Consider the following 19,588-nt stretch of genomic DNA (forward strand, 5'->3'; position numbering starts at 1 on the left):
CTTTTTGTTGAGGAGACTTGAACAATGGGTTCTGCCTACTGCGGTTGATCTATATCACAGCAAAATGCAGTGCAGTAATTTGTGTTAAGTGAATTGTAGTTATGAATTTAGAAATCTTAAAGCTTGACTCCTTACTTCCATTCAATACTGGAGAGCAAAATCAAAGTTTACAATGGAAAACATCACAACATATATGGCAATAGTGCTTTATTAATAGTTGCTCCGGTATACAAATCACCTTGATGCACAACATCTTTTTAAAAAACAAGAACTGAGTCTTTAAAGGAAAAATATACAAATTTATGAACCATTCTTTCTTTGGTAGATGTGCAAACTGCAGTGCTTTCTTGCATACAAATACTTTTTCTTTGCTATATGAAAACCAATATCTAACGCTTACCTGTTCACTCACAATACAGGCTTTTTACATGAGCCACACAAACAATATCCCAAGGAGAAAAAGCAAATTACCGGTAAATCAATCTACTGAAATCTTCCCTCAAAAAAAGCGGGTTGTATATACAGTCCTAAGGGAGAAGTGAATTTAACAGCGAAGGTTTACAGGTCATCAACTACAACATTAGGATGGACGACTAGGAATGGATCTTCTTCTTCAGATGGCACATAGTCTTCCTGTGATGTTCCCCATTCTTTTAGTGCTAAAATAACATTGTCCTAGAAGAAAGAAGTTAACTTTGTTTAAATGAATATGTCCTTCCTAATCTCAATTCTTGACTTGTTGAAAGCAAAGAAATGACGTGCAAGGGTTCAAGATTGAAAGCAGCTGAAATACCAACTGAAAAATTTTTTTCAATGTACTTTTATACATTGAACTAGAGATTTTGTTTGAATAGTTAGTAATAATTGAGTTGTAAGCAGAGCAAAGTCTTAACCCTTTAACTCCAAAAGTGATGAACATGTAACCTCTCCCTAAAATATTCATACATTATCCAGCAAGCAGGTAATGAGAATATTCAAACTTATCAGGTAGAAGTTGTTATATTCATCTTACTCCAAATTCTTGTAACTAATTTACAAGGAAACGTGTAGCAGCCAGAAAGGAGAATGAACAATCCAATCTTGGGAGTAAAAGTCTTCACATCTTATTGTCATTTAGTCTTTTTGCTGAGTGGCAAATGTTTAAGAATTGAACTTTTTGAAATTGTTCCAATTGTGATCCACATCACCCTCCTGGCACTTATCTAGACATGGGAATTTTGTTAATCATAAGTAGAAAGTTCCTTAACTGTTTTCTGTCTCTGGCAACAATTTTGTTTACATTCCAGTCACACTAAGAATCTTCATTATTTTATCGTTTTCAATCTCTTTCTTCTCATTGAAAAACCTGTCACCCATTCCAAATAAATACTTTAGTCTACTTTACCACAAAGATTGAGTTTGTACAATCCACATCAGGTTGCCTTTCACATTAAAATGGAAAGACCCATTAGTTTCAATTTGCATTTGACTCTGAGGGTCTATCTACACTAACAAAACAGTTGTTTTTGTAGAAAAGTTTTCTGTCATCACCAATACTTTACAAGTCTGAATGGTAATCATATATAAGTAGAAAGTTCCTTCACTGTTTTCTGTCTCTGGCAACAATTTTGTATACATTCCAGTCACACTAAGAATCTTTATTATTTTATCGTTTTCAATCTCTTTCTTCTCACTGAAAAACCTGTCACCCATTCCAATTAAATACTTTAGTCTACTTTACCACAAAGATTGAGTTTGTACAATCCACATCAGGTCGCCTTTCACATTAAAATGGAAAGACCCATTAGTTTCAATTTGCATTTGACTCTGAGGGTCTATCTACACTAACAAAACAGTTGTTTTTGTAGAAAATTTTTCTGTCATCACCAATTCTTTACAAGTCTGAATGATTTGTCAACAAAATCTGTCGTAGGTAAAAGCTGGACAAAATCAGCTAAATAGACAAAAATACTTTGTCTCAATTTTATCAATTCCCCACTCATGCAGATGGGCCTTAGGGCATTTTTAAATTCAAATGATCTTGCATCAGACAGATCAACTGTTGTCTAATGCCTATTTTTGGTAAATCACAGTGCTTATTATTTTAAATTCCGCATAGTCACCAAATTAACAGAATTTCGTAACAAGAACAGTAATTACCAGTATTTATAAAAAATATCTAGAAATTTTTAAAGAATGAAGAACCTTTTGGAGAAAGGCCACCATTTTCTTATCCTAGGATATTGATTTAACATGACAATGTTGACAGTTTGAATGTTTTGAATGACATCAAAAGAAATATTGAAACATTGATGACTGCAGTATATACTTTTTTGTCAAAATCATTCTAAAAAATGGTTATTAAAAGCAATTTCTACTCACCGATATGATCAGCCTGTCAAGAACCTTATCAAGAATTACTTTCTTTTCAGCCAACTCCTCTTCAGTGTCAATGTCTTTCTCAATTGTTTTGAGATACCAGTTAACAACAGCACTTCTACGGATCCCAGTGTCATCTGTTCAGGGAGAAGGAATTTTGTTGATATTTTCCAAATTTCTCACTATACAGGTTTTATATAAGGTTGCGACACATCAGCTGATATTTCTAGTCTGATTTCAATGAAAGGGAAACAACACTAACTTATTTGCATTTGGATTTGAAAGAGGTTAATGCATACAGAATTTTTAAGCCTCATTTTGTGGATTGAGAACAAATTTACAAAAACATAAAATAATATAACATGTAAAACCAGCCAAACTTTTGTGCTGCTTGGAAGTATATAGCCTGTGAGAAGACCCTCAACATAAGCACCGTGGCAAAAGTCTTTATTCACCCACAAGAAAGTTTAAGGCCTCAGGCAAATTGAGATAGCAAGAGGCTTGGAAGGGATCTGGCACAAATAATGATGCATCACCAACCACCTGCCGACTTAATTTGGTTTAGGCCTTGACTCTTTACACCCTAACATCAGTATGCAACTTCTCCACACTAACTCCTACACATTCACTACGGTACTCACATGGAGAATTTGCACCAACAATCAACAGCTTTTTTAGTTTTAGATCATCTTCTTTATTCTCATGACCTTAAATGTTTGATTCAGGTGTGATACTGTTGGGAAGAATTAGATGCTTATCCTCCTTGGGGTTTAAGGGCTGACCTTGCTAATAGGGGCAAAGAAACACCTGTGCTACAATGCTTATAATAAGGGCCAGCTCAGAAGTTAGGAAGCTCATGACTTGCCTTCACCCCCTCGCTCCTCTTCTGCCCTTAAGTATCCTGCGACACTCCTTGCCATTGATCTGTAATCCTCAAATGACAAGCGCAGTTTGCTTTTTGCCTTCTGGTCACTCTCTGTCCTATCAGTGTCTTTTTCTGTATGGCCATTTACCATTCCACTTGGATGAGCTTCACTCTCCCCATCCACATCCATATCTACAAGAAATAATAGGAATAAGAGTTTTAAAACATTAGATTTTGGAAGAAAAATGGAACATATTTGTACAGGCTGAGAGCAATGTATGAGTTCCACCCTCCCCCTACCTGAGAGGAGTTGAACTCCAGGCTGCTCCTAAGATTTTGCAAATATATGCTATACTCCCTTAGTGAAGGGAAGGGCGGAAGGGGTGGCAGTCGATGACCCTTTTACCCTGACCTGCCTAAAAGAAAAATCTGTACATCTTCATTTGATACTCTGTTTATAGCACAACTGTATAAATTGCTGCTTTCCAGCCTTGTGTAGTAATGTATAATGCAAATTGTGACAGGACTTTAAGAAAAGGTCATTTTCAAGATGTACAAAGCCTTTTTTTAAAATGACGGAAAGCTTCACAAAGAGTGTTCTGCACTGAGGAGTATGTTGGAAGGTGGGGTTTTTAAGCATTGCAATTGGTCTTTAAATTTGACACAATTTGTTAGTACCACACATGTAGATGTAGTCTCACCAAAATCAAACCATATTTAAGGCTTCTGGTCTTGACAGACAACCTGTTCATGACAGGAAATAGTGAATTGTACAACCTGTTTAAGACTCAAGTCTCCTAAAATGCCACACCATGTTTGGTGACACTATGTTTGAGGCCGAAGTAGCGAGTGCCTTCTCCATCCCACCCCACCCCACCCCCACTACCAGAGGGCGAGGTCTACATACTATGCTACAGAGAATGTGTTGGTGAGCCAGATTGTATCCTCCAAAGTACAAAAGTAGGTCAATTTTTTCAGACACCTTTCATCAAATTCTAAAATAAGTTTTGGCTCCATCCACATTTACCTTCTTGTTGTTCCTCCTCATCTTCATCAAACTGTACATCCGGAGTTTCAACCCTAATTATAGACTTGTTCAACAGACGAAATGCTTCTTTGACATGCTTGGGTTGAACCTGCCATAAAAAAGGGAACATACAAAGTCATGTAAAAATGTCTGTTTGTGCTTTGATGAAATGTAGAAAGACATTCATTCAAAGAAAAGAGATTTGATTAAAAAATCCTGGCAATTTGAATTGTTTACTCAGGAAATTGAGACAAATATCAACTTCTGCTGCAAATGAGTTCATATCAGTTCAAATTAGTTTGTAGCTTAGGTTGTTTTAACCCATTACATCCTAACATCAGTATGCATATTCTCCATACTGTTCTGTATACATTTCCTGAGGGGTTAACAAGGAGAGTGTGTTTAAAAATCAAGAACACCTTTAACTGGTGATCATTCCTTTTGTTCTAGTAAGATTTTAAATGTTTGATTCATGGGTAATATTCTTAAAAGAAATTAGATGCAATTCACTCTTAGGGGTTAACCCTTAAACTACCAGACAATATCTGTACATTATCCAGCCAACAGGTAACAAGAATTCTCAGACTTATCAGGAAGAAGTTGTTCTCTTGATCTAACACCAAATACTCATAATTTTCTAACAAGGAAATGGGTACCAGTTAGAGGGGAGAATTAACCATCAGATCTTTGGAGTTTAAGGGTTAAAGGGTTAAAGTTTTATTCTTCTTCACCTCATCCTGACAGTAAAGCCTGGCCATGGCTTCAGAGAGACGAATCATGCTCTCTAACTGTCGTACTGTAATGCGCCACGCTGACCTTGCAAAGCCTATAAACATTGAAAATGGAACAAAATAATTGGTACAAAAATAGTCTGTACTCAAACCAAGTGGTCCTTCCAGGTGGAGCTTGTCTCTGTTTGCATAACACAACTGACTGGCTCACTGACTGACCAGTAATTCATTTGCTTAATTTCCTGATAGATTACTTCATTGAATTAAACATAACAATGGCTTTCATTTAACTTTGAATTTAGAGGATCAGTTACAATATTTTGACCTAAATGTGAGTAAAATTAAAGACAATAAACACAACATCAAGATCTACCAATCACATGAACAAAGAGCAGATTGATGTACATTAGCAAGAAGGTATCAGGGCAATTAGCAAAAAAGGCAATAAGTTATCACCAACTCTTACTCGTGTCTCGTTCTCGTAGATGTTTATACTGTTCAACAATGAAATCCTGTGCATCTTTGCTGATCTAAAGGGAAACATTCTCCATCAGTGAATGTTACCATGCAGAAACAAACATATTTTAAATTTTTGTTAGGTTGAGGGCCATCAATAAAATGAATTTAAGAAAGTAAATGAAACTTTAAAAACATGTTTTGACAGTTCTTCTGTCATCTTCAGTTCTGAATTTACAAAGTACAGAGTTGATTTAAAGTGTGTAACAAAATGCTGATTGGATTTGTTACATAACTGCTGCTATCCAGACCTTTCAGCAATACAATCAATAAAAATATTAAATTTTTATTTCTTGTCATTTTTCTGATAATGATTAAACCCTTTGGGACACAAGGCTGACATTCGCTTCTGAGACTCTTTCCCATCCCATTAGATCACTATATATTATTCAGAGCAACCTCATAACATTGTGTTAGGTTTACCCTTAGTGGGTTTTCATTCATTGATGAACTAGATATACAACCAATGGAGGAACTTGATATGAATCATTTACAACATAACTTTAATGCTAAGACTTACTGTTGGTTTAAACTGCCTGGCAAATGTTATGTATCTCTGAACTTCATCCTATGGAAAAAAAAACACAATTTGTTGATTAAAATTGAGGTCATGAAAGAGTCTGAATACATTACTTATACTTGAGTGTTTATGGTCTAAAGCTAAATTGAGTTGTAACACCATTGAAAAACTGTTCTCTCCTGTTCCTTTTGAAAACAGTTGTTCAAACTAGATGCTGCATGATATCAAGCCTCCAAAATCACTTGCCAGCCACATCATTTATTTCAAACATAAGGAAAACTGAAAAAAAGGTTTTCTCTTTTTTTTTGATGACAGCAAATTTTAGCATTACTGACAATCACTTTCTATTTTTAGGTTTTCTCAACTAAAAAATCACACCCCAAATGGACAAAAAAAGACACCTACCACACTGTAAGTCCTCTCCACAGCCTCCCCAAGCCGGCTGTGAAGATCAACAATTCTACGAGCGATGGCATAGTCTGTTACCTGTAAAGAGAAAAATTGTCAAAATGAAAGTTGTCCAATAAATTAATGCCATGCATGTTTTCTTCATGTGATACACTTCCAAACACATTTGCTGGAACAACTTCTGCCCCCCTCAAGGTTGGTCTGCAAGATGGTATGGTGGTTGTGTAAAGTTGAGAAAGAGTAACATGTCCATGCAAAATTTAACTTAATTGAAGAGAAGTTGTTTACTCACTGGCCATGTTGAAGATATGTTGATTTAATTATTATTACAGTCTTGATAGTAACCCATATTTATTACCCTCCTTACATTAAATACAATGTTAATTGTTATAAAAGCGGCAAACAAATTGAGGATGATGAAGAGAATTTGATGGCAGTTACGATTGCAGCTATGTTGTGATGGTTTGTTATTGTGTGTGTTGAGCGAAACTGTTACATAGCATTTTATAAGATATACTGAAGACCAAGAAGGGAGATAAAAGAATGGAGGATGTTGTGAATGATGAACTTGAGTGGGCAGACATAATTAAGTGTAAAAGGAACTGAGGCCTTTCACTCCCAAGATCTCATTAGTATTTCCGTTACTGTCTGCCATTTAATTCTTGTGATGTAAGGACATAATGGACATAATGGCCATCAACAACATTGGAGAGGGGTGAAGGACCATCATAGATTTTGTTCTCAAGAAGTGTTCCAACCAGTTCTGTGTAGGAGTGTAGTTTTGAGCATGTACTGATAAATCAGAGAATTCTTTTCTTTCTTTTGTTCCCTTCATTTGTTTGGTCAGTGGTATATTCAAGGGCAAGGTAAAGAGAAGTGAAGTTTTTGAAATTCCAACTTTAAAAAAAACCAATTTATTAAAGATTAGCTTTACCTCATTGCAGTCATCAACAAGTATGAAGAACAGGTCAAATCTTGACATAATGGGTGCAGACATGTTCAGATTGTGCTGAAAATTAATAATCAATTTCACAAATCAATATCCTCAAAAGGCAACTTCATGATGTTGTTGATGAGAATTATAGTTGAGAACTCTTTGATTGAGTATTGCTGAACTAAACCAAAGATAATAATAATGGCCAATCAGAACAAAATGTTCATATTGAGACAAAGGATCTCAGTGCTTGCCACAAATAACATTGACAAATCCACACCATAGTCAATCATACTTACAAGAGAGTGTCTTTCCCTTACCTTGAGTGACTTTGTTCTGTCATATCGCCCACCAATGGGGTTGGCTGCTGCCAGAATAGAAGTTCTTGCATTCAATGAGGCCTGAAATATAATATTTACCGAGTATTTACATGTAGCTCCAAAGGGTGCATTATGGGAGGGGAGAGGTAAAACTAGAAACCTCTTAGGGGGAAGGGGGTTCTCTGACATGTTCGGCATTCAATAAAGGCTGAAAAGTAATAATACCAAATAAGTAGTCCTAAAGGGCAATTTGAGGGAGGTAGGAGGGAAATCTAGAAACCTCTCTATGGGAGAAGGGGGGGGGGGGGGGGGGCTGAAAACATATCGGTTTACCTTTACACCAGCCTTTGTTATTGAAATAGTTTGCTGTTCCATTGCTTCGTGAATGGCCACCTGATCCTTAGGGTCCATCTTATCAAACTCATCAATGCAGCACACCCCCTACCATGCAAAAAAAATATATAATTATCTTTTCCTTACCATCAACTCAAGTAATTAACAACAAAAAGAAAGTTCTGAGTTACTCATACATGCAAACTTGAGTTTACTGTGTCTATAGTTTTAAGTTTCATTACTGAAGACAGTAAGGACAATTACTTATGAATTCTTGGCTGTAAAAGGGTTAAGAAACAGAGCATTGTGGGAATGACAGTCAGACAGATACCCAGCATTTGACACAATTTGATCCCCTCGGAAATATCCTACATGTAGTTACCTTCTTGTATTTCAATACTCACATTATCAGCTAACATCAAAGCACCAGCTTCAATGACAAATTCTGATGACTCCTCATCCTTGACCACAGCAGCTGTGAGACCTGCAGCACTGGAGGCCTTTCCAGAGGTGTACACAGCTCTGACACTAAACTCCTCTATATGCCTGTCATCAAGAAAAATATCAAAACATTTTTAAGAGAAAACTTTATACAAAATGCTTACCATAAATAAAGCACAAATAAGAACCATTATCCATAATAAGTCACCTGTCATGTATTAGAGGGGAGGGGAAGAGCAAGTCAAAATATTTTTGGGTTGCATAAAAAGTGATGACTCTCCTCCTGTTTCCTCCTCCCTCTAATAAATGACAGGTAAATGATAAATGGATAAACAGATCACACTAACACCAGCTCTCAGGACTCCTCCCATCATTTATTAGAGGGAGGAGGGCTGGTGCAAACAGGGAGAAAGTCATTACCTTTTCTGCAACCAAATAGGGGAGGGTCATCAAAGTTTATGCTGGGCTTTCAGGGGGCCATAAATTTTTTGGATCACACAAAGGGAAGGGGTAAAAGCAATTTTCAATTGAGTATGGGTCTGTGATTGGTCAAGAAAACTCAAGCCATCCTCTCCACCAATCAGATTCAAAACTAATACAAAACTTTCCTGCTCTCTAAGCAGCTTGCCTCTTTTTCCTGGCACATTCTCATTGACTTCTTGAGAATCTTTCTCTTCTTCTGATTGGCTGTTGCAATTAATTAATTGGTTTTGGTTTTAAGACACCTGATCAAATTGCACTCTTAGATGAAAAAAAATAAATATTGCCAACTTAACATACTTGAGTATTTGGCTTTTTGCTGTGCTGGGATCTCCAACAATACAGACGTTGATATCACCACGCAGATTTGTTTTTTCCAATGTGATTTTTGGAACTCCACCAAACAGCATCAGGAGCACTCCACGTTTGACCTCATCATTTCCTACATTAAGCAAGCTGTGTATTAGCAAATTCACAGGCCAACAACTAGAGCTTGTAATACAATAAAAGTTTAATCATTGTCAATTGCACTGAGGAGTATAAAAATTATGTTTTTTTTTTTTTCAGTAAGAAATTTTAAGGCAACTTCTTCTATGGAAAGATTTGTAAAAATTTAAGGCAGATGAAAATTGAACTGACAAAATAAATGTGAATCTACCATTTCAAGAAAAGGAAAAGTGGCCTTAAGGGGTTCTGACTTGTACAGTGTAACATTTTAAGTCTAGTTCAAACAAAATATACCAACCATGAATAGTTGGAAAGATGCTGTTGATTAAGTTCTGGTAAAGATTTTTATCCTTGCTCATCTGATAAATCTTTTGCCATTCCTGATCTGTCATCTGCTTTTTAATTGTCTCTGCTGTAACATCGTCGCCATCAAGGTCTTTGCCTCCAAACTGGTAGGAAAAAGAAAAAATTTAGCCATCACACTCCCAGAAGTGACCAAAAAATGATATCTACTTACAACATAAATACAATTTTCAAGCAGAGCAGACAAGAGATTTACACAACTGGAGCCTATACAGTCCTAAATCTTCATTTTTTAGGCAAGTATTTTGAGGCTTCCTGATATGAATGCAATTTGCAAAACAAAAGTAATAACAAAAATGACGTACTCTTGGGTTTGTTGCTTGGACACTACAGGCAAGAAAAGCCAATCTGTAGGTCAAATCTCGAACTCCAAGAGCCTTGAGCCCCCTAAAAAGAAAACAAAAAGATAACTGCAAGTTTCAATTGACAATAACTGAGAAACCTATGAAGGACAGGCAACACCAAAGCCATGCATGAATATACCACCCTGACATTGAAAGCAAGGAAAACTGAGATAGTTTTTTTTTTTTTTTTTTATCACCTCACTCCCTCTGCTTCATATCCTTCACCAGATGTTTGTCTTCCAGATGATTCTGCTCTCGCCCCTTAGAACACAAGAGTACAAAATTACATAATGACCTCAATAATTATTTATTTATTCTTGAGAAACTAAAGCACTGCATCAGTGGGGGTATATAAGATATTTGGTTTATCAACTGAGTTGATAATGTAAATTGGCCATCAAAAATATTTCCTAAAGCTGATGTTTTAAGCATTAGGTTTGTCACAGCAAATGGTACATGTGGTTTTACATGCCTTAAATGTCAAGCAAATTATTCCCCAATTCCTCTCCAGTTTCCCCTGTTTCTTTCCTGTTTTCATTTGAGTTTCCATACTATTCTGTGTCCCTTTATGTAATGCAGGCATTTTACCTGGTGTAGAAATTTGTGCTACATCAGGAACCACAATTAGGCTTCCAGTGAAGTCACACTTATCACCAGCCTGAGCTTGTTCTACTGCTTCAGCTCTTAAAATTACTTCCACACTGAAAAAAAAAAGTTTACCAAGTTTACATCAAAATTATGTTCCAAAACTCTAAGCCCTTACACCAAATGAAAAAAAAAAAAACACCAAAAACCTTTCTGTCAAAATTGCTGAAAAGGTTTGTGGTATTTCACTGGGTGGAGATAGGTATTAAAAGTTAAGTGTTTTATTGAAGAACACAGTATGAGCCCCAATTAAGTCTACAGATTATCTGTCTCATGATGAAAAATTTTATTTGGTTGTGATAGATTGGATCAACCCAAATGTACCTCTCAGCCTGAAAAAGACCAAGCATACCCTGTTTAAACCTTAAAATCCATATCAGAAGAGACTGTTGGTGCAATAAATGATAAAGCTTATAGTGCAGGATTTAAGAATGAATGTCAATAGTAACCTACCTTCTAGGAATGCTTCCCCTTGGTAATTCTGCCTGTGTTTCTTGTATACGCACTTTTTGAAAATCCACATAGCGCGACTTGTTTATGTCCAGCATAAATCTTGCCCTGTTCTGACAAACTGGGTTGCGGCAAACTGTGGGCTGCCAATCAAAGCAAAACATCAGAACACAATAAAAAACAAGTTCAAGTATTCCTTAACCCTGAGATCCCTGGGTGTGATAAGCATCTAATTTCTCCCAATAACATCACCCCTGTGTCAAACATTAAGGTCATTAGAAGGGAGGAAATAATCATTAATTGAAAGTTTTGATTGTTAAACAAATTCTCTTTATCAGTTAACAGAAAATGTATAGAGAACAGTAAGGTGAGTGTGCGTGCTAATGTTAGGGTATAGAGTTAAAAATAAATGTGAGTACACAAAAAAAAAAAAAACCACCTGTAAAAATGGTAGTCAAAGAGAACCAAGAGTATATTTCAGTCAAATATTTCACTAACAGATGTATTGGCCAAGCGGCTAACAAGCTGAAATGCAGATTGAGAAATCCTGGTTCAAGACTTGGCTGGGTCATTGTGTTGGGTTTTTAAGTAAGACCTTTTACCCTCAAAGTGCCTCTCCAAACTCAGATGTTATAATGGGTACCAACAGCCTGTTGGAGAAAGCTGAAAAAATACAGTGGTAACCCTGGAACAAACGTGCATCTCATTGAGGCAGCAGCAATATGTTTATTACCTTTATGCTGACAAAACAGGGATATATAGGCTCTAACAGAGTGAATTACTTAGTCAGTAGTCCATTTCTGAATCACCTTTGGCCTCATTTTCGAAGCAAGTCCTAGTGCTCATCTTTTCATGGCAAGAGGCAAGGTAATTTGAAAATGGCCTATTCAATAAGAAGGCAAAGAACCAAACACATACCTGAGTATATTTAAATTGTTGCTCAACATCCTTGATAACAGTCTGGCAATCAAGGCAAATGAATGTTCCACTCACTAACTCAGGGTGTACAGGGTGAGTACGTACAACTTGTCCACTAATTCGAAGTAATGTTCCAATTTTCTGACTGGTGAGTTCTCGAATCCTACATTTAAATCAAGCAATGCAAAAATAAGTCCTACACATAAAGAACATTTTTATCATTGTCTACAAACTTTACGTGGACATTTTTCTCTTGTGAATGACTGAGAAGGATTCTCCCCTAACAATATTGATAAATTTTCAAGCGAAAAGACACTGAGAAGAAATAAACATATCAACCATGAAATATTATTTAAACATCTGGTAAAATAAAGTCTTACTTGTGTCTTGTTGGTAGATCTGTGAAGCTGACATAAAACTCTTTTGTTGGTGGCACTTGACCTCTGTCTCTGGCAAAGTTTCTAACAGCTCGACAAAGATAGGGAAATACCCTGGAAAAAAAGACAAATTTGTAATTTTACCTATGGTGAACTATAGCTTTTTATTGTATGGTCTGTATTTTCCCATATATGATGTCATTGAAAAACACTGCAAAATATAATCCAGAGCCATATGTGATGGCACAAGTAGAGCCAGGAAAACATCTGGCCCTATGAAAGGTGAGTGCAAAGGAGGAAGGTAAAAAGCACTAGTCAAATGATAACCACTGTTATCAATTTATATTCCTGTAGGGACAGAGAGAGGTACCTACAGAGTTGGGGATATCTCCCCAAAATCACACATCTCAATGACTTACTAAGGGCTTGAAACTTGACCATGTGATGTAAGGTCTAGAATGCCAACAAAAATAATGTCTCTCAAAAATGAGGTTACCTGTAATATTCTTCCTGAATTAAAGTTGACAATTGTGCATTGTAAGACTCCACATCTTGATAACTAACTGTTAATGTGTTGCGCTCAGGTCTGATAAGTTCTTGAACCTCAGGAAGATATTTCACTTCTCCATCAACTTGAAATCTTTAGAGATATTATCAAGTAAAAGTATAAATAACTTAAGAAGTAAACATCATAACAGATCTCATGTTTGTAAAGAAGCAAAGCCTTCGTACTTTAACTGATTCTTCCTGTTGAGCGACCCTTTACAGACCATTCAACTTTATGATGATTCAATTATTTCACTTGAAAATAATTTTGTAACAATTTAGAGAGTCAATATGGACAATAATAATATTAATAATAATGATGATGATGATTTATTGCAGAGTATCCAACAAAGTGAGGTTCTTCATCTACTATATCTACACTATAAATCAACTCTAAAAAAGAAGAATATACATATAATATTTAAAAAAAGAATAAAAAATTTACAATTGAGTTTACTGCTTAAAATTCCTTACATAAAAGATGTCTCTTCACACTACGACTGAAGGTATTGTACTCAGTTATGTTTTTAATAGCTACAGGGAGCTTATTAAAAGTAGTTGCTGACGAGTGCTGAAATGTTCCTGATTCTTTCGGAATAGAAAGGACAGGCGCAATAGAAGATCTAAAGCTATAAGCACCAACCTTGTGTAGATTTAATTTAAGATATTCAGGAAACGAGGATTCAGGACAAGCCGAACTATCTATCAAATAACTTAATCTGGAGTATGTGTTGAAGGGAAGTCAGAATAAGATGTAAGTAAATGGCACTTTCGAAACTTTGGATTTTTGCGTTACCTCTTCGTACTTAAAAATAAATTGACGGCGGATGGAGCGATAAATAGTATTCAAGCTGAAGGCTCCTCGGAGCTGCATTAATTTCAGTTGAAAGTTATTTCAATTCTGGTGAGATGAACCCTCCGAAGATGCTCTTAAGTGTTCTATATCAGCAAAGAGAGCTAACAAAAATGTACTCGGTAAAAAACGAAAAAATCCCTTTAAAAAAAAGTATTGTAATGTATCAATCGAACCATGTGAGCAGCTTCGCCATTGTATCATTACTAGATGCGACCGAATGTACAATTTTCTGCGCATCTGCCTGAGATTACATACATTTTTTGATCTGACGGATAATAAAAGCACTTACTCTTCAAGAAAGTCTTGAAATAGCTTTTGTGATCGCTCGGCAAGGTCATCACGGACGTGAGCAGTTCCCGTTGTGCGATCAGCGACGTCCATCTTGATCAAGGTTTGCTGCGATCAGTTGTCTCACATGGAGAAATTTGGCGCGAAAATTTCGTAGCAATAAGATCCCGGATGACATTAACTGATATTGGAAAATAGGAGAGGGGAGGGTGGGTAATTGGAGCAAACATTAGCATTTGAATAAAAACTACCGGGTGTTCTCCCTCTTAGAAGTAGGAAACCAAACCACACTAACTCTCTCTAAACGGCGTTAGTCGCTGGCAACGACAACGGATACGACAAGAACACAAGGAAAATGAATTTTATCTACAAAACAAAGCATTTTATTAACAAACCCTATCTAACAAACCCCTGAAAATGGCGTTCATGCAACACAATCCCGTTTTGAAACAAAGATCACGTTCCCTTTTATTTTGTGTCGTAAGTCACGGCCGCCTTTATTCACCTGAGTGAATCTATCCTATGAAGCTGGCGGTCTTGTGTGTGTTTTGAAAAAGAGCAAGAAAGCCGCGAGAGGTTAGGACGGACCTTGACCGCTTGTTTCGCGACCGACTGATCACGATTTTGCGGAAAAGGAAGACCTATGTGCAAAATTAAACGATGGATATTTTTACTGCTGTCAAACAGCCTTGTGCAAATAACGACTCATTTTCAACTTTTATCACCCTGAGACACCCAGGGAATTACTTTCACACCCTTGTGTACATAAAAGATTTTTAATATCTTTATAACGTTCATTCAGAACACGCAAATTAATATTCTTCTGCCTTTGTAGGGTTAAGCGGCCCTTGAAACAACGAATACGCGTCAAAGAAAGTAATAACCTGAATCTTTTTTAATCACTTCAAACTTTATCCAAAACTCTGTTGCAAAGCTCAAATAAAAATAGTTTGATATTGGACTCACTTGTTTCTAAGAGGCTCTTTTAAAGGAGCTCTCCAAATATCCAGCCTTGCAGAATATTTGAAAGCAACAAAGCCCTTTTTTTTTCGTTAAATATCTCTAAATACTCCCGATCAATTCAGTGAATAGGTTATGACATCTTTAAATAAACTTTTAACCCAATTTCCCTTGAGCAAAATTAATGATTGTTATTCAAACTCTACTATGTTCACATCTCATAATCGAACCGATCTGCAAAAAGCAATTCCTTCATTGCAACGATTAAAAGTCGTTTTCACTATATTCCTTCGTTTTCACAATTAAAAATAACGATATTTGCCTTAGTTAACCTTTATATTTTCATCTCTTCAGAACCACTTGTCCTCAAGTATCGACAATCTTTCATTTCCTCGAATAATTCATCGAGTTCTTTCTCTTCTTCCGCTGTAATAATATTTTTATTTCCGTTTTCTCGATAATGAATCTTAAGAAGCCTCGATGCACTCAATGTTGCGTTCCCAACGCGTTTGTAGTTCGCGCGGGTTATCGCTAGCTGGCTTGTTTTGCGTTTTGTCGCGGGACTTACAGCCGCAAACGCGTTCGAGTGTTTCGATTTTGCGGCTTCATCGTTCAGATCCATGGTTACACGACTCATTGCATCCGAAGAGGTGCGATGGGCGAACTTTGGATCCCATGAAACGGAGCAAGAAATTTTTGTTTTCGCTCTTGTTGAGTCTGTTCTAATCCCGGTGAAGTAGCCGCTGGAAAAACTTCTTTCCCTTTTTTCATACGTAGCTGTCACCTTCTCATTTCTCGGTCGGTCCTTTAACAAGCTTGGCGAAGCTGGAGTTTTGACGTCTGTGTGTTCAGCTGTAAGGCTATTTTGTCGTTTGTCAGAGCCAACTTCGCTTTCGCTTAGTTTTATCTGTGAAATAGCATGATCTGTAGAATCTTTTTCCTCTATCTTTGGCAAATCAACCTGCGCTTTTTTCCGCTGTGGTATCTTCCGACCACCTTTATCACTCTTACCAGGCACTGTATTAGTTTGAAAAGACTCCGCTATCTTGCCTTCGCCCTTATCGTCCAGCTTATGCAAAGACAATTTTCCTTGGGGAAGATCCAGCACAGACATAAGGCTTTCTCGATTATCTTTTGTTGCTGTCATGAAAATATCATCCCTTGATCCTTGCCAGGCTAATTTAACATCAAATACTTTTTTATCAGAGTCTGATCTTATAGGTTTTCCAGTTTCCGAGGCTCTTGCATCACCGAGTCGCGTGGGTAGAGTGTTTCCTCTCGGTCGCGGGCCAAAATTTAACATGCTCTCGAACTCAGAGGGTAGTTTCAGAAAAGAAATTTTAGATTGTTGAACGGAATGATTACAAGATTTTTCCCGATTTCTTTTCCGCGGCGACGCAACCATTGGCTTACTGGGTTCTGATGCTATCTTTGCTTTAAAGCCCTCCATAACAGATGTATATTCCACTGATGGCGAGAGGGGGCATTGCGATAATCGCCTCAACATTGAGCGCTTTTTCCCAGAAAAGCTTGCATTCTTTGCGTTTGAAGTGGACGGGCTGTTTGCGATTGTTCTCCGTCGAGGAAATTCCTGAGTTAAACTGTTTATCTTTCTCCGTTTCGAATTTTGTTGGGTCTTAATTCTGTCAATTTTTGACCGCGAATCGTTTGTCTCAAATGCATACCCCTCGCTATTTGATCGCACCGTCTCCATTTCGAAATAAATTCCTGTATTCAGCTATTTAACCTCACAAATCGAGGACATCGAGCTTCTTACTCAGTGTGATGAGGTGGCGTCAAAACCTTCTGCGTAGCACTTCGTAAATTCAAATAAACCCGTTTAAAGTTTAAACAGTCTAAAAGCTTTCTTTGATCAGTTTTCGCGCAATGGAAAGCGAGGTCCACGGGTCAAGTAACATTCTTCGCATGTGACTGTCGCATAAAAATCGTTGATGTCCTTGCCACCATACTCCTGAATATACCAAGTTATCTGATTCACGTCCGTTTAACCTCAAAGCTTATTTCGGCCAGTAAACTCCTGAGCAAACACAATGGTACTGAACCAAGCGAGTTTACACAGGCCTCTCAAAATTTCTATGATGGTTAATGAATAACTTTTTACGCGTGGAACCTTTTGTATAATGATCGGGACAGAATTTAATGAGAATACATTATACTTTCTCCCTAAAGCTATTCTTATCAGTTTAATTGAAATCTGTTAAAAGACGTGTTATTTACCTTTGAGTAGGGCTCTTAATGCAACTCTCGGTTGCTAAGTACTAGCGCGAAATAAATAAAATATTGAAACAGTTTGTAAAACCATCAAAAATCGTTTGAAAAGTGCCGATGACTCGTTCTTTACTGTCGGGTCATTTATTTCACTAGAGTTTATCTCGTGACTGGTTTAATAATCCTAGGTTTATTTTCATAAATGTTCGTCATTATTTTTGATGGGATGTACTTGTTTCCGATAATTATTTCCGGCGGTTGATATTTTGTCGGTTTACGGTCTTCGAGAAGACTTGGTAAAGCTAGCTGAGATCTGTGGCAGTTGACGCTTAACACAGACTATCAGTCCCTCAACGACGTTCCTCCCTCTGACTTTTTTTGTTTTGCTTTCTGTTTGTTTGTTTGTTTGTTTTTTCTTTTTCATTCTTAGTGTCAGTAATGAACTGAAAAGCCGCTTCCAAATCCCGCTTGTCGGTAAAGACAAATTATAAGGTTCTGCCGGTGCGCGACTCGGCGGTAATTGTTTATGCAACCTTATATGATTTTTGAAGCAATCATATTTGTGTTACCCTATTCCAAGTGTTAATATTAATAACCAGCGGCGTTGTAATGGCTGTAATTATGGTTTTAAAAGCGATTACCTTTATTGTGGCTAATATAAGTAAGGTGAGGCATTGGTTTTCTTGCTACTGGATAACCATGAAAACCGGTCGAGAAGTCGGCCAGTAAACCGGCAACCCGCCCCTCAGAGAGCGTGGAGGGTGAAACCGGGCTTCCTGAGAGAATTAAAAACAAAATTATTTAAAAATCTGTCTTAAGGCTTGTGGTGGACCACTCCCAGCTACACAGGGTGAGACTGAATTTTTGCTTTGTGACATGCACTACACAATGAGCAAAGATAAACAAACCTATCATCTGGTCAGTCACTTCAACAAATACTGGGGCGGAAGTTTGTCTTGACCTGTCGTTGCCACTGATAACGCCTCTATCTTCCAAGAATGTGCTGCTAGTCCAGCAAAAGATAGCTTAAATACTTTGCAAGCAGTTTCATGAAATGGTCTGTGAGAAAACAACTCATATCGGCTCGGACGTCGCACAGGACAGAGCTGCGCGGAGGAATCTGACCAGACCTAAATGACACAATCATTGCCGCCCCCGACAGACTGCTATGATGATATAAGTCATATAAGTGCATTTTCATTCCGTCGGGGCTCGCTTTGGAGCTGTCTACGTTACCCTGGGACCGATTCGCCTCCAGTCGCTAATCGTCCTTTACTACGGAATGATGGGTAAGAGCACATTAATTTCATTTTTTATTGTCCTTAGTCTGTAATTAAAAAAGGGATTCTTGTAACGGTTTCGATCGAGATATGTCTACTGAGTCTTCGCAAACCGGTCTGTTTGTAATGAAGAATTAGCCAACGGAGCAGAAAACCTTTGTATGATTCCACATAGACAGTTTATTTGGTGGAGCGCGTCATAGCTTATTCAATTATCATGGGTACGGTTTTTTAGCCTCTCGTGTTGGTAACATCTCCCATGCTTTCCATTCGCTCACTCCGAGAGATACTATTTACACGAGAAGATAAAATTCGTATCCATAAGCGGACCTGCTTGCGAGCAGGCCCTTATCACTAACGTTGAAGGACGCGCTTTTCTTCGCCCACGTAAAGATTTGAGACTGCCAGGTCGGGGAAATGTTTACTGGGAGTCCAATAATCAGCGCTAAACCCCATCCAGACCTCTCACCAGCTTGCGTTGCTTGGGTCCTCGAGGCTAATTAAGAGAATCTGCTCGTAGGCTACAGACGGACTTGTACGGGTTTGTTTATTGCAGTGATGCTAATTACAAATTACAGATAAAGAAAAGTTACTTCAGCTTAGGATATGAAAAATAGAAAAAACAAAAAAAAATGGTTTTCCACTCGAAAAAAACGTTGAATTCAGTCTTAATGTAAGTTCGCAAATTAGGGCAGCTTGGATTGACTGTCGTAAAACCAAAACCGGAGTAATCACATCAGCCAATCATATGGAAGGTTTGCGTCATCATTAGCCAATAAAGACTCAAAGTGAAAATTAAACAAACACCAAAAGCGCGGGAAAACGCGGGCGACCAAGTGATGACTGGATTTCGCTTAGCGGTTGATTGGTTTAGAGCATGACACGAGTCTAATAAAGTAAAACCAAAGCTTTTGCGGATTACTTTCGAGTCACAATTGAAAATTGCTCCAAA

General features: G+C 37.4%; 1 protein-coding gene across 1 annotated transcript; it reads right to left on the reverse strand.

Annotated features, from left to right (window-relative positions):
* Nucleotides 1-192: 192 nt before the first annotated feature.
* On the reverse strand, nucleotides 193-14,279 carry LOC131780861 (zygotic DNA replication licensing factor mcm6-A-like). The gene is made up of 22 exons (XM_059097452.2): nucleotides 14,169-14,279; nucleotides 12,974-13,117; nucleotides 12,481-12,591; nucleotides 12,101-12,263; nucleotides 11,186-11,325; nucleotides 10,676-10,788; nucleotides 10,285-10,348; nucleotides 10,049-10,130; nucleotides 9,679-9,829; nucleotides 9,234-9,375; nucleotides 8,417-8,558; nucleotides 8,013-8,120; nucleotides 7,680-7,760; nucleotides 7,360-7,434; nucleotides 6,423-6,503; nucleotides 6,018-6,065; nucleotides 5,448-5,511; nucleotides 4,982-5,076; nucleotides 4,251-4,359; nucleotides 3,224-3,415; nucleotides 2,362-2,495; nucleotides 193-675 (listed from the first exon to the last, which is right to left on the reverse strand). The coding sequence occupies exons 1-22, from the start codon at nucleotides 14,258-14,260 to the stop codon at nucleotides 559-561; spliced, it is 2,448 nt and encodes an 815-aa protein (XP_058953435.2). The 5' UTR covers nucleotides 14,261-14,279; the 3' UTR covers nucleotides 193-558.
* Nucleotides 14,280-19,588: the final 5,309 nt, after the last annotated feature.

Source organism: Pocillopora verrucosa, chromosome 10 (assembly GCF_036669915.1).
Source record: "Pocillopora verrucosa isolate sample1 chromosome 10, ASM3666991v2, whole genome shotgun sequence".
NCBI classification, from domain to species: domain Eukaryota; kingdom Metazoa; phylum Cnidaria; class Anthozoa; order Scleractinia; family Pocilloporidae; genus Pocillopora; species Pocillopora verrucosa.

Excerpts from the sequence above, each read along its gene's own strand:
- LOC131780861 (XM_059097452.2), bottom strand. The coding sequence starts at position 14,260 with ATGGACGTCGCTGATCGCACAACGGGAACTGCTCACGTCCGTGATGAC. Across the intron at positions 7,761-8,012 it reads TAACAAAGGCTGGTGTAAAG|GCCTCATTGAATGCAAGAAC; the intron begins GTAAACCGATAT and ends ATTATATTTCAG. Across the intron at positions 6,504-7,359 it reads TTGTTGATGACTGCAATGAG|GTAACAGACTATGCCATCGC; the intron begins GTAAAGCTAATC and ends TTCTCTTTACAG.